General features: G+C 41.1%; 2 protein-coding genes across 3 annotated transcripts in view; one reads left to right on the forward strand and one right to left on the reverse strand.

Moving 5' to 3' along the window:
• AVL9 (AVL9 cell migration associated) overlaps window positions 1-1575 on the reverse strand; it is a 58331-nt gene extending 56756 nt beyond the window's left edge. For both annotated transcript variants that reach the window (XM_019958796.2, XM_019958795.2), the window contains exon 1: window positions 1230-1575. In XM_019958796.2, the coding sequence (XP_019814355.2) occupies window positions 1230-1319 (90 nt within the window). In that variant the 5' untranslated portion in view covers window positions 1320-1575. The remainder of the gene's footprint in view (window positions 1-1229) is intronic.
• A 4662-nt stretch (window positions 1576-6237) lies between these two features.
• LSM5 (LSM5 homolog, U6 small nuclear RNA and mRNA degradation associated) lies at window positions 6238-9352 on the forward strand. Its single transcript, XM_019958798.2, has 5 exons — window positions 6238-6345; window positions 7433-7528; window positions 7804-7831; window positions 8428-8500; window positions 9094-9352. Exons 1-5 carry the CDS (start codon window positions 6300-6302, stop codon window positions 9124-9126), a joined length of 276 nt encoding a protein of 91 aa, XP_019814357.1. The 5' UTR covers window positions 6238-6299; the 3' UTR covers window positions 9127-9352.
• Window positions 9353-14923: the final 5571 nt, after the last annotated feature.

A 14923-nucleotide genomic window follows, 5' to 3' on the forward strand; every position in this document is an offset into this window, starting at 1 on the left:
GGGTTGAAAAGAGTCAGACACGACTGAGCATAAAGGCACTACTTACATGCCATAGTACAATTATCTCAAATATTTATTTTCTTACCTCCAAATATAAGGCCACATTTAAAAACCATATATATTCCACTGCTGTTGCTTGGAATTTTCTAATACTACCCTGAACAATGTCACTTCCTCCTTGGTAACTATGTCATTTTTACTTGAAGGATGAGGAATATATTTTTAAGTGAAGCTGTCTTTAAAACACATACATACACAACTACTTTCATTCCATCATTTTTCTGTCATTATCCTCTAATGAACTGAAATTTTGCCAATCAGTCTTTTAAAATATTACATTTTCTTTGAAATGCTACATTACCTAGCGGTAGCAATCAGCATTTTTATTACTTTAAGCATTTCAATTTACTGTTCACTAGCACATTATGACATCATTGCCTTCCAGTTCTGCGCTCATTAAATAATCCTCTACCTTTGTTCCCCTGCCTTCGATACATAGATTGCAGATGTCCTATTGTTCCCGTTCACCATTTCAGTGAAGAAGCTTAAAAATGACTTAATATTTGCACGTTTCTTTGCTCAGTAAATAACACTTCCCCTCACTGCAACTGAATTGGAGAGTCTACCTCTCATCAAAAGGGAAGATCTGGACAAGACTAAAAAGGAACTCGAAGGCCGAATGGGAAGGGGGGCGGAGTCAGTACATAAGCCCAACAGGGGTTCCAGGGCTTTCACAGATAAACAAAGGAAGTTGATTTTCCCACGGTGCCGCATGTGCTTCGACTATCCTAAGGTACTCGTGCGGAAGCCCAGAGCTCATTACCTTGAAAACGCAGCCCAAGTGCTGTTTTTTTTTTTTTCTAAGGGAATCCCACTAAAAGCAGACAACCAGAAAGTCAACGGAGACCGAGATGGATGAGGAAGAGAGTGGGCCGACCATCGATTCCTTCCTCTGACTCCACAGAAGAACCTAAATATCTACCAACCCCAACATACCGACACATAGCTCCTCCGCTGCTCAAGATACAATTTTCAGGGGGAGGGGAAAACAGGGAGCGTGCGGGGTGGACTTCAGGTAAGGTGAGTGCGAGGATCAGGAGAGAGGAGTCAAGTTCAGGGGCGGAGGGCCGAGGGCACTGGAAGATGGTCTGAGCCGAGCGGAACGGCGTGGGTGTCGGCGGCGCGCGAACGCCAGAACAGCCAGGGGCCGGCACAGGCCCCTTCCTCACCTGGCAGCCCTTCTTGTGATGAAAGCCGACCACTACGATGTGCAGGACTGGCCCCCGTGGGGGGCCATCGCCGCCCCGCCTGATCTCCATGGACGACCGCCGCGGGCCCGCACAACGATGACTTCAGCCGCCGAGGGCGGCAAGCTCGGCGACCCCGCGATCCCCAGGAGGACGGCGAGAGGTGGATTTCAGGTGTCAGCGAGGGAGCCGCATGAGAGCCGCGAAGGGGGCCGGGAAGAGGCCGAGGATCCTGCAGCTCTGCACCGCCCCCCCGGGCCGCGGCCGCGCTTCCCTCATCCGCTTCCGCTGTTTCCGGGCTGTCACCTGATGCCGGGGCCGCCGCGGGCGAGGCGGGACTGGGAAGGACCGGGAGGGACCTGAGAGGGCTGGGCCTGATGGCGGGGCGGGGCCTGGGGAGCGGGGCGGGGGCGCTAGGTGGGCGGGGCTGAGGGCGGGGCCTGGTGGGGCCTCTGGGCACACCTGTCCCCAGTTCACCCCCCCCCCGCTCTGTGCTACCTTCTCCCCCTTCCTCCTCTGTCCTTGCTTTTTCCTCCTTAACATCTCCGCCCCTACCCATCTCTTCCGTCAGTTTTTTCCTACCTTTTTCCCCCTTCATTTTCTGTGTATCCAATTCTTCCACCTCCTTCCCTTCGCCTCTCTGACCTGGAGCCTTTATCCTTAAATTTTGATAACATGGAGACATATCGGTGCACCTCTACATCTGTGTATTCAGCCTTTAAGTTACTTGCTTACCCACAGTTGCTCTTTTGCTTCGTTCTGTGTTTTTTCCTTATTTAAATATTATGTATAGGAGTTTGGAAGCGTTTTAAGGCCTCGTGCAGAATATCCTTGAAAATAAAGTAAATTTACAGGGAGACCTGTAAAAATGATTATTCTAGTCCTGATATTTTATTTTTTACTTTGTTGTGAAAGCGTTGGTTGCTCAGTCGTGTCAGACTCTTTGCGACACCATAGACTGTAGCCGGCCAGGCTCCTCTGTCCATGAAATTATCCAGGCAATACTGGAGTGGGTAGCCGTTCCCTTCTCCCGGTGATCTTCTCGACCCAGGGATTGAACCCAGGTCTCCTGCATTGTAGGCAGATTCTTAACTGTCTGAGCCACCAGGAAAGGCCAATTTAGTCCTGCTATTAAAAAAAAAATTTTTTTTTTCATTCTATCTTTCTGGGTTTAGTACTCTAATCAGCACAAAATACATGGAGTCAGTTATCATCAGAGGTTTTTACTTCCTTACTGATTGTACTAGTTGAATTAAAAAAGAAACTGAATCTCATTTTATGTCAATTTAAAGTGAATAGTGGAAATACTAGCAGATTTAACAAATCTTGTCCAGGGCAGTTTGAGGGTAGGTGCCTGCTTCAAATAGCATTCACAATCATTGCAATAACTAGTTGTGAAGTTTATCATTACAAGTTGCCCATCTCTTAGTTTAGACAACCTTAATAGTTGATGTTTTCCACTCTGGCCTTAAAATTTAAGGACCTACATTCTAATCTAAGTATGGCTGGGAAAAACTGTATAATGGCAGCTCAGATGGTAAAGAATCTGCCTGCAATGCAGAAGACCTGGGTTCAGTCCCTGGATAGGGACCATACACTGTAGAAGGGAATGGCTACCCCCTCCAATATTCTTGTCTGGAGAATTCCATGGATAGAGGAGCCTTGAAGACTATTAACATTGGTGAGGTCTCCAAAGAGTTGGACAGGACTGAGTGACTTTAACTTCCATTTTCTTCTTATTAATAGAACATAGTTTCTGTGATTCAGTAGAATTGTTTTAATGCTAATAATACTGTAGAAAAACTTCAAGTTGTTGCTACTATTTCTTTCTGTATTACAAAATTTTTGGCACTGACTCAGAACTGTGTGTGAAACTATAACATTCCCTGTATACAGAATATGTTACTCTTTTCTTCCATCTGCTTTGACATTTTCCACAATTAGCCTAGCTAAAATTGAAGTGAAATTGAACATTTTTTTAAAAAAGATGAAAGGTCAGGGCATCTTAGAACTCTATATCTATAATGAATGCCAACTGTTTACTTCATTGTGCAGGAGACCCCAGTGATAGCAGTATAAAATCTGTATCAGAACTTTCCTGGTGGTCCAGGGGCTCAATGCAGAGGGCCCGGGTTTGATCCTGGTCAGGGAACTAGATCCCACATGCCACAGCTAAGAGTTTGTATGGCACATCTAAAGATCTCAAATGCCACAGATAAGGCCCAGCACAGCCATACTCCCCCAAATCTGTTACATTTTGCATGCTAGGGTCTCCAACTAAGATGAAATCATTCATTCCTGACCATTATTTGCCTAAATGTTTAAAAAATATGTCATTTAAAATAATGGTGTAAACAAGATATGTCACAGGGAAAATTGGGAGAGAAAGTAAGCAAGGGAATTTCTAAAAATTTTTCCATCTCTAATTATACAGACTGGTCCATTTAACAATTTAACAACTTTTACATTAGTTTTTAATGAGTTCTATTAATATAAAATACATTCATTCATTAGTGACATTGTCTATAAGGACACATTGAGGGAAAATAGGAATTTCTCCTTTATTTTAAAAAGTGTTGGAAAGAACAAGATTGGAAATAGCAATTTGAGATAATGAAATACTTCCTTAATATTATTTTGAAAGGAAACATTTGCTTGTATTTTATGATGAAATTTATCTCCAGGGAAAAAAATAGAAATGTCTTTCTGAACATACAGTACATTGAAGAGCTTCTTGTAATTATGTGTTATGATAAATTATAAGTTCTAATTTATATCTACTCTGTAAGTAAGAACCAGGAGAAAAACCCTGAAGACAGAGCTATGATATGTTTTCAAATTCATTTGGAATTGGCCTGTTGTTTCTTTTAGTGTTTTGCCTCAGGAAAGAACTCAATAGAATAAAAACACCTCTTCCTGCAATCCCCATTAACTACTGTGTAAACAAATTGTATCTCCTTTTTCAGAGAATAAGACCTCCTTTATTCTTCATCAATAGTGCTGAATATTGCTAATGTTAATTTGGTTTCTGTAATGGAAAGCAAGATATTGACTTAAAGCTTATTTTCTTGAATTTTAAACTCTATCAGGTAGCAACAATGCCTTGAATTTGGTTCCTATTCACATTATGGTATAGTGAAAATGAAACAAGAATAGATAAAGGAAAAAAAAAATTTCGGGCATTACTTTGTCTTGCCAAAGAATGATGTGACAATTGACTACTTTAAGATCCCTGAAGTTAAAAGAGGACTTTTTGCTTTACATATTAAATTTCACGTGCCTTGTACATAATGCTTGCTAGCTGTCTTTCTCCCCCATTTATCCTTTAGCTCTTATAAAGGCAGAAGACGTTGTAGCTCTGTTCTTTACACTATTTTATACTGAGCAAAATGCCAATGTTCCAACTAAAGTATTTGTTCGATGAATGAATGATTGGTGCTTTACAGCCATTGTGTGAATGAATGATGTTCTTCCTGGCCTCTCCTGCTTAAACTCTTTAGCTTTAAGCTCCTCAGATATAAACATAAAATCAGATCAGATCAGATCAGTTGCTCAGTCGTGTCAGACTCTTTGCAACCCCATGAATCGCAGCATGCCAGGCCTCCCTGTCCATCACCAACTCCTGGAGTTCACTAAGACTCAACATCCATCGAGTCAGCGATGCCATCCAGCCATCTCATCCTCTGTCGTCCCCTTCTCCTCCTGCCCCCAATCCGTCCCAGCGTCAGAGTCTTTTCCAATGAGTCAACTCTTCACATGAGGTGGCTAAAGTACTGGAGTTTCAGCTTTAGCATCATTCTTTCCAAAGAAATCCCAGGGCTGATCTCCTTCAGAATGGACTGGTTGGATCTCCTTGCAGTCCAAGGGACTCTCAAGAGTCTTCTCCAACACCACAGTTCAAAAGCATCAATTCTTCGGCACTCAGCCTTCTTCACAGTCCAACTCTCACATCCATACATGACCACAGGAAAAACCATAGCCTTGACTAGACGAACCTTTGTTGGCAAAGTAATGTCTCTGCTTTTCAATATGCTATCTAGGTTGGTCATAACTTTCCTTTCAAGGAGTAAGCGTCTTTTAATTTCATGGCTGCAGTCACCATCTGTGGTGATTTTGGAGCCCAGAAAAATAAAGTCTGACACTGTTTCCACTGTTTCCCCATCTATTTCCCATAAAATAGACGAGTGCAAAAAATTTGTTCGCTTTTTCTTTTCAAAACAGATGCATAAAAGCACCAAGGTTTCCTAAATGTGCTGTTATTAACATAGAATGACATCTGGTGGTTGCCTGTTGGACTGTGGAAGAAATAGTGTATACAAAAAGTGTACAGCAGACTCCTAGATATTACAAGATTAAAAAGGACAGTTCAGTTCTGTCGCTCAGTCATGTCCGACTCTTTGCGACCCCATGGACTGCAGCACACCAGGCTTCCCTGTCCATCACCAACTCCTGATAGTAGAAGATAGAAAACAGTAGAAATGGAAAAAAATATAGAAAGTAGAATAGAAAAATAGAAAAATAAAACGGTAGTAGAAAATAGAAAACATACTTAAAATTTCCCCCTCGCCCAGAAGAGTTTTTAAAAAATGCTAGTTGTGGGTTTTCAAATCATCAAACTTTTAAAAGAAGCGGTAGATTTTTTTAACGAAAATTGCAACACAATCGGTGGCGGGAAAATCAAATTTATTGATACTGGTCGAAGAAAGATCCTGGGTTAATATGAGACACAGCTTGATAGGGGAAAATAAGACAGCACAAAGGCTTTCGTTTCGCAAAGTCTTCCGGATTAGAGAAATAACTTATTTATAATACCGGAGATCTCTAAAGTCTCTTGGAAGTTTGGAGAGGAGAGTTACCTGTGGAGAACCTAGAACGCTCAGTGAACTGAAACACTTTCTAGAATCTCACCGCAGGATAAAGTGGCTGGATCTCCTCAATCGCACTCTCGGCCTCAGATTGGTCGAGCCTGCCCGGGCAGGAAAAAAGCGGAAGCGCGCTCTTTCAAACTCGCCGTTCCGACGTCGCTAGAGGCAGGCCACTTCCGGCGTAGCCATGGCGGCTAACGCTACCACTAACCCGTCGCAGCTGCTTCCTCTAGGTAATCTTTGTCCTGTTGGGGAGCGGAGGCGAGGAGTTGAAAGTTAGGGTTGGGGCCGAAGAGCACCGCAGTCCCTGACCGAGTGTTAGAAAAGTGTAGCTTTCTCCGCCGCTCTCCTTTCGGCTCCAAGTCTCTGCGGCCTCAGGCCGCGCACGTCTCTTCGGCGTGGGGGGTCTTCTTAAGGCAGGGATTTTTGACTCCCCAAACCTTCACCGGACAGGTTCACTCTTGGTGAATGCGTAGTCGGCCGTCTTTGTTGTGCGCTCGCCTTTTTAATAGTGAGTAGCAGGCCCATTCCGCAACCGGGCTTTTAAACTACCCGGATTATATCCTGTCTGGCTGGTTTTTGAGTGAGGCACTTGGGTCTGGAATGAGCATTTAAAGAGGCCTCTGAAAACTAGCTCTTGTTACTCATTTATTCAGCAAACAATTACCGCGCATCTGTGCACTAGACACCGTGATTGGGCACTGTTCAACAAATTTAAATCACGGCCATTACCTTCAGATAGCATGCAAACCAGTGTAGGAGACAGGATACAGGGCAGACGCAGACTTAATGTCAAGGAGGAATCTCTGGTGAAGACAGTCTGCCTTTTTTTTTTTTTTAATATTTTATATTTGAAGGGTTATCGGGTTAGTGGATGTAGCAGTGATTGTAAAGTGTTTTTGCTTCCTGGAACAAATTCTTCTGAATAACCAGTACGTTTCAGGCACTGTCCATTGGGGATACACTGATGAGTAAAAACCACCTCTCAGCTCTCTTTTAGCTTAGAGTCAAGAGGGGCGTTCATATGTTAATCAGATAACTAAAATAATATTAAAGCACAACCATGATAAATTGCTACAAAGGAGGGTTCAATGAAGAACAGGGAAAACTTTCCTGTTAACGGAATGACTGAACAGAGATCCGTAACATAAGGTCCAAAGTTTTGGAGTGAATACTTTGCCTGGCTTATCTTTTCACCATATGCACGTAGTAAGTGTCAGTAGGCACTCAAATATTTGTTAGTGTTATGAATGGGCAAACTAATATTTTCTCTCTCTCGCCCCCCCCTCTTTTTTTTTCTTTTAAAAAATATATCCGTAGAGCTTGTGGACAAGTGTATAGGATCAAGAATTCACATTGTGATGAAGAGTGATAAGGAGATTGTTGGCACACTTCTGGGATTTGATGACTTTGTCAGTATCCTTTTAAAAGGTGGTTGTATGGGGTTTTCTTCAGATTTTTTAAAAAGAACTATAGACTATCAGTACTTACCGATTATTATAATAAAGTTTATTTTCTTGGAAATTGTGATAGTGTTTTAAGGGATGTGGTACTGAAAGATGAAGTTCCTTCCAGTTGCACGCAGCTTGCATTTGAGCCATTGTATTCAATGTTACAATTAAAACTGAACAAAGAAATAAGCCAGAGTAAATTTAATTTGGTATATTTATTTTCTTAACACCAAATTTCAGATATGGTATTGGAAGATGTCACTGAATTGTGAGTAGTGTTAAAAATTAAAGAATGCATAGGGGGAATCTCTGTGTTTGATTTAAGGCAGTTTTAGTGCTGTTGAGTCAGTAAAAGGATGTAGGAGAGCACACTGCCTGTTTGAATTATTCTAAAGAGAGAAAGTTTACCTACTGATGTTAGTAAAATTGGATTGGAGGATTATTACCGTAATGTATTTGTCACTAATTGCTAGGAAGTTAGTGGAGACAAAGGTTTAAGGTAAAAGATACTAAAAGCAGCCAGGGATATTAGGGCTCAGATCAAGTAAAGGAACTGATAATGAAAACATTTAATGTTTTAAATTAATTACAACTTATGTATATATATAGACATTTTGTTTCATATTTGATCTCCTTGGCAAGTTTCAGTTTTTTAGATGGAAGATTACACTAGTGGATGTGGGTCTTAGGCCAGTCAGTCCACTCTGTTGCCTTTGGAGAATTGACATCATTAGGGGGATAACCTTGTCTCTGGAAAGTGTTTGTACAGTTCATTTATATATAGTAACTAACCTTTTGGCAGATCAGAATGTTGGCTTTGACTATCACTCTTTATCCTGACTTTTTGAAAATCTTTTTGTTTAGTGAAATCACACCAGAAGGAAGAAGAATTACTAAATTAGATCAAATTTTGCTAAATGGAAATAATATAACGATGGTAAGACAGTGACGGTCTTTTATTTAGACGTTAAGCCATCTTTGTGGGGCAGAGATTACAGAACTAACTTGCTTGACTCAATGTTCTTGGCCCAGCGGTGCTTATGATGGGAAGGGAATGCTCGGTTGATCAGGTTCTATGGCCTAACTGTTGAAGATGACATTAGGCCTAAGATTAGTTTGTTTATGCCTTTTATCGTATGTCTTTTTAAAATATTTTTTATTTGGCTGCATTGCGTCTTAGTTGCATCACGAAAGATCTTTACTTAGTTGCACCGTGTGGGATTCAGTTCCCTGACCAAGGATCAAACCTGGGCCCGCTGCATTGGGAGCATGGAGTCTTAGTCACTGCACCACCAGTGAAGTCCCTGCTTGTGCTTTTTAATCATTTATTTTACCAAGAATTATTGTTGAAACATTAAATCACTAAGTATTAATTTGATACTGTTGGAATTGTAAACAGAGGTGACATGGGGAAAATGGGAATATGAGGGAGAGGCAAAGACTGATCAATGACCAGTCAGTGAGCTCTCAGTAGGGGTTTTTAGATCATGTAGTACTAAACTAAGTATTAAACTTTTTCCTCCTTTGCAGCTGGTTCCTGGAGGAGAAGGACCTGAAGTATGAATGGATTTCCTTGACGTATGCTAGGTTCTGTTTTGTTTCATAATGACAACAAAGTAGAATTTTTTTTTAACCTTTTAATATTTGTATTCTGTGAAGCCAAGTTTCCCGTTAAAGGGAAATGCTTTGAAGATGCATTGTAAATGCCCATTTTTGTAATTTAATCATGGTTATATTGGGAAAAGAACAGTTTGTTCTTTGAAGACAAAAATAAACATGTTTTTGTTAACTGTCATTTTATTTATTATACTGCACTAGCCAGTGAAACAAAGCTTGTAGTTAGTTTCACTCACTTTCCTGTCACTTTATGTTTATTTGTGTTCTCATCTACATGACATTCGATTCTCAAACAAAAAGATGAGCCTTGATTTTGAACAGGTACATTTAAAAAACTAGAAATAATTGTTTACAAAACTCATTGCAGACTCTGATGCTTTGAAATGATAATTTTTTTTTTTTTTTACTGAACTCAAATTCATTAACTCCTATTAAACAAGCAGCATACCCAGATAATATATGTACATTGTAGACATGTAAAGTGAAAAGGAAAATATTAATCACACTTTGTTGTATATCCTCTTAGACTTCAGTACACTCTGTACATTTTTTTAAAACTTCCTAAATGTACTGTTTTGTTGCCTCCATTTAAGACTTTTTTGAATTTAAATGGTGAGAAAATTTCTATGTCAGATATTTTGGCAACATTAATGTGGGCAAAGTATTAAATGGTTTTACCATAACTTATTTAGCCTATTCTTTATTACTGGTCACAGTAGTCCTAACTAAATCTTTATACAGTTTTAGTTTTCTTAGAATAAATTCAGAAATTTGTATGGTCAGTTTGGTATATATTTACCTTACATGGTAAGGTCAATGGTAGATATTGTCAATTGCCAGCAAAAGTTTATGCCAGCCTCACATTGTAGTTTTTCTTAGTGTGTGTGCTCAGTTGTGTCCGACTCTCTGTGACCCCATGTACTATAGCCCACCAGGTTCCTCCATCTATGGGATTTTCCAGGCAAGAATACTTCAGTGGGTTGTGCTTCCCTGCACCAGGGGATCTTCCCGACCCAGGGATCGAACTTGCATCTCTTGCACTGGCAGGCAGATTCTTTATCACTGAGCCACCTGGGAAGCCGTTTTTCATAGTACCCATCACATACTTATCAACACTGGCTGTGTTCCATTTTTTCCCCTCTTTGCCATTGTGATAGGCAAAATCTGGTATATTTAATTTTTTTAAATTAATGTTGAACTCATTTGTATTTTGTGAGTTATATGAGGTTTTTGCCATTGGGATACTGTTCTTACTAATCTGTAAGAATTCTTAATAGGTTACTCCTAATGCATTTTACAGTAACCTCCCCAGTTTGTAGTTTGCCTGTTGGTACTTTTTTTGAATAATTTTTGTGTTGGCCTTGTCCTTAATGGTTTTTATCTATGATTAGAACCATATGATTATATATATATATATATTTTTTTTTTTTTAGTGCTTTATTATATTTTGTTTCATTTCAATCTTGAATCCATCTTCAGTTTCAGTGTTTCCAAATGGTAAAAGGACCTAACTTTACTTTCCAAAAAACAAAGCACTGATTTGTGTGTTTTTTTCACTTTCATGGTGTAAACACTCCTGCTTGGCTGGTTTCAAGCTGCCGTGGGTTTAATAGCTGGCTTGCAAACTTTGCATAGATTTAACAGTAGGTTCTTAGGAGTCTGTTATTCCATTCCACTACTTGCGACCCTTGTTGGAAGGAGAGGAGGCAATAGTTTCCATCCTATTATTTTTCCCTTTGGAGGGAACATAAATGAAGTAATGCCATCCTCTTTCTACCCTTTTACTTGATATCCGGCAGGAGCTAGGTGGTTGGTCATGCTCATTTGTTTGCTCCTGGGAGTTAGTAGCCCGAAGGGAGCACATGTTCTTAATTCCAACATGCTACGAGTTCTAGAGAAATGTGACCTCACAAAGGGAGGCCTCCAGTTATCTAGTCTGTGGCAAGCAGATTGGTTTTACTTCTGGGTTTCAGTGACGGGAAGTCCACTTGCCTACAGATGAAGTATGTCTCTTAATCTAGTCTTTAGCTGTAATACCGATGGTCTGACTCCCATCTGCTTATACTTTTGTCTTACATTGCAATTCTTTTAGAATGGATACTGTTGTAAATAAGGGTTTCTTAACCTCAGTGCTACTGACATTTTGTCTGGATAATTCTTAGCAGCATGCGCGGTCCTGTGCATTGTAGGCTCCATTAGATGCCAGTAGTATCCTTCTCTGCTCCTCCCAGGGAAATGGCTCCAAATATCCCCTGAGGGCAAAACAATCAGTGGGTAAGAACCACTGTTATATATAATAAGAACTCTATTTATTTGGCTCTCTAAAATCCCTCAGAATTTAGTGCATGGGCAAGGAATATTGATTGGATCTAGAGGGGTAAAAATTGGGGAGAAAATGTGACTGAAGATTCTGGCAGAGTAAAAGAGGTGATTTTAAGCTGAAATGATGTGAAAGGATTTTCACTTTGGCACTCTGCTGGTGAATGGCTGTTTTTATACAGGTGTTTTCATTTCTGTGGTGGCCGGGCAGTATATGCTGGGCTCTGTAGTGAAGGTGGGGCCTTAGCAGAAAAGGCTGAAGCTATGCTGGCATTGGTGACTTAGGTCAGTTTGCCTCAGACTTCGGTTTCAAAACTGGTATGACAAGTCAGAATGACTTGGAGAGCTACTATAGGACACAGGCCCAGGCTTACTGAAATAGGACAGGGCCTTTGGCCTTTGCATTTTACCAAGTTCGTAAATTCTCCAGGTAGTTATGTTCCTCACCAAAGCCTGACTCACTGCCTTAGGTGTAGCTTTTTAAGGCAGATGCCACTGAAGAAGAGACTTAATTATAGAGATAAGACTGGGTATATAGATCTTTTACACATTAGTGGAGAGAATAGTATTTGCTGCATTTAAAGTGAAAGACAGGGACTTCCCTGGTGGTCCAGTGGTTAAGGATCCTCCTGCCAATGCCGGGGATATACATGAATTTAGTGCTTGGTCCAGGAAGATCCCACATGCAGCAGAGCAACTAAGCCCATGCCACAGCTACTGAAGCCTGCGTGCCCTACAACCCATGCTGCATGACCAGAGGAGTCACTGCAATGAGAGAGTAGTAACCCCTGCTTGCTGATAACTAGAGAAAACCCACCTGAGCAGTGGAGACCCAGTGCAGCCAGACAAATAATAATATTTTAGAAAAAGATCCTGTTTTTTAAAAAACTGCTCAAGGCAGCTAAGTTCTCTGTCATGCACAGTCCTGATGCGGAGAGCTGACTCATTTGGAAAAGACCCTGATGTTACGAAGGATTGAGGGCAGGAGGAGAAGGGGATGATAGGATGAGATGGCTGGGTGGCATCACCGACTCGATGGACATGAGTTTGGGTAAATTCTGGGAGTTGGTGATGACAGGGAGGCCTGGCGTGCTGCGGTCCATGGGGTCGAAAAGAGTCAGACAGGACTGAGTGACTGAACTGACTGAGGAGGTCAGGGATTTAAGGCTAGCAGGTCCTCTTATCTAGAGTAAGATAAACTAAAGCTAAGTTGGAGGATCGTGCCAGGGGTATTTATTCTTGGTTTCCTCGACAGCGAGGTATTTCTGGTTAGTGCAGGCTGACAGGTTTTGGTTTGTGACATGAGCTGGGTCACTGAGGAGGCCTCCATTTTGTGGATCCCAAGATGAAGTTACCTTTGTCAAGAGTTACATGGGGGTTTCTAAGAGCAGTTTTAACTGTAGCTTTTCTAGATTTCATTAAGAGTACCCTTATCCTCTCAGTTCTCCCTTCTGGTACTTACTTAGCACTGTGCCTGGCGTGATAATTGTTGACTGGTTACTTCTGCAGGGAGTAATGTTAAGTTGAACATTGAACATTCCATATCACCTGGAAATTTAATGTACTTGTTCTTTGGTAAGAGGAAATAGCAAGTTGGTTAGAGGTAGAGTAGAAATTTAATAACTCCTGAAACAGAGAAGTAACATTGAAATTTCAAAACAAAAATACAGCCTATATATATAACTCTATAGCAGAAATGAGCTCCTAATAGAAAAAAAAGTGTGTGGGGGGAGCAATATGCTAAGTACTAGGTTACCTTTGGCTTAGAGTTATATTAGCCTGGGACACAGATGTCAGGAAAGTGACATTAACTTCGTTTTGGTTCTTTTTTTCCTGTAATTAAAAAACACTGAACATTGTTTGAGGTAATGTATTTGCATATAAATAAATGTTAAGTGAAAATAAAACTCCCTCCCTCAGGTATTCTTCCAGAGATATGCAGTTCCCGTATATGCATGTCTGTTTATATAAATGTGTAAACACACACAATCTGTTTTTTCCTGTACACACAAATACAAGCATATGGAACACACTGTCCTGTACACTGCTTTTCGTTTTTTTTAAACTATTTTGGAGATCTTCCTGTATTCATTTTGGGATAATCAACATATTTGACTGCTAAATGATTTAACATTTTAATGTTTACTATGGCTTCCTAATGCCAGGAAAGACATTTTCACTGAACAAAATTCAGAAAATTAAGCTGGAATGAGGAAAAGATCAGAAAATTAATCATCTCTGAAATGACTGTGTACAGCAATTTGAGGACTTGCTCATTTCCAAGCTGTTGAAGTCAAGACAGAATTTTAAATTAGTTACAGTGCCCATGCCCTCTCAGTAAAATTTCTCTGTAGAGACATTGAAGACCTGAGATACTCAGTGGTCCTGCCTCCTTTTCCAACTACTATAAGAAGGGGGTTGCATCCTTATGTCTCAGGCTACATGTTGCATAGCCTGGAATGTGTCAGTACTTGAAACTAAACATTGTCACACCTAAAAGTAATACAATGTTACATGTCAATTACATCTCAATTTTTTAAATTTAGAAAATTTTTTTAAAAAATGAAAATGAGCAGTTGTTGGTGCTGCTTTTGTAGTTTGGCATCCAGAAGCCATTTCTGGATATCCCAGCAGAGCAATGAAAAGTAGAAATTGGGAGTACAGGCATGATCTGTATCCTTAAAACCCTGGGGTCTGAGAGCTCTGTTGGTAGAAGGAAAAGTTGGCTCACAATCAGTCTTCTGTTTCTCTAGCAGTTTTTAAAAAAATAGATGTGCTGGGTGTGAGTTGCAATGCTCAGGTTCTCTGTTGCAGTGCATGGGCATATTCACCGTGCAACATGTGGGGTCCTCCCAGGCCAGGGATCCAACCCACGTCCCCTGCATTGGCACGTGGGTTCTTAACCACTTGACCACCAGGGATGTCCTAGCAGTAGTTCTTTGCTGAGTGCTGCCTGTCTAGCAGGAGTCCCACATCCCAAGTCCCGAGAGGTCAGTAAAGGGCAGAGTGGGTGATCAGGGAGCTGAGCAGCCGACGGCAGCCCCACAGCCCCCTCAGAGGGCAGGACTGGCCCTTAGGGAGGATACTGAATCCAGAGCTGTGGGTCGTGCTGGTGGGGGGCCTCTGGGACAGATCACCCCCACCTCCTTCCTCTACAAAAGGCTCTTCCCTCTGGCTTTGCTTCCTCCCCCCTGCACACCCCCTTCCTCATTAGAATAGATTACTCACACCCTACCCCCATGAGCCTCTCAGTGTCATGGAAGTTAGGGTAGGTAAATCACACACAATTGTAATGACAGATTGGAACCATGATTAGGTTAAAACTTCTGCCCTCCAATTTTCCCTGCAACCTTTTGCTTTCTCCCAAAAATAAAAAATCAAGTTAGTTATTTTGGTGAATTTAAGTTCTACATCCCAGCATGAT

This window comes from Bos indicus, chromosome 4, assembly GCF_029378745.1.
Source record: "Bos indicus isolate NIAB-ARS_2022 breed Sahiwal x Tharparkar chromosome 4, NIAB-ARS_B.indTharparkar_mat_pri_1.0, whole genome shotgun sequence".
Lineage (NCBI taxonomy): Eukaryota > Metazoa > Chordata > Mammalia > Artiodactyla > Bovidae > Bos > Bos indicus.

Excerpts from the sequence above, each read along its gene's own strand:
- LSM5 (XM_019958798.2), top strand. The coding sequence starts at position 6,300 with ATGGCGGCTAACGCTACCACTAACCCGTCGCAGCTGCTTCCTCTAG. Across the intron at positions 7,832-8,427 it reads TTGGAAGATGTCACTGAATT|TGAAATCACACCAGAAGGAA; the intron begins GTGAGTAGTGTT and ends CTTTTTGTTTAG. Across the intron at positions 8,501-9,093 it reads ATGGAAATAATATAACGATG|CTGGTTCCTGGAGGAGAAGG; the intron begins GTAAGACAGTGA and ends CCTCCTTTGCAG.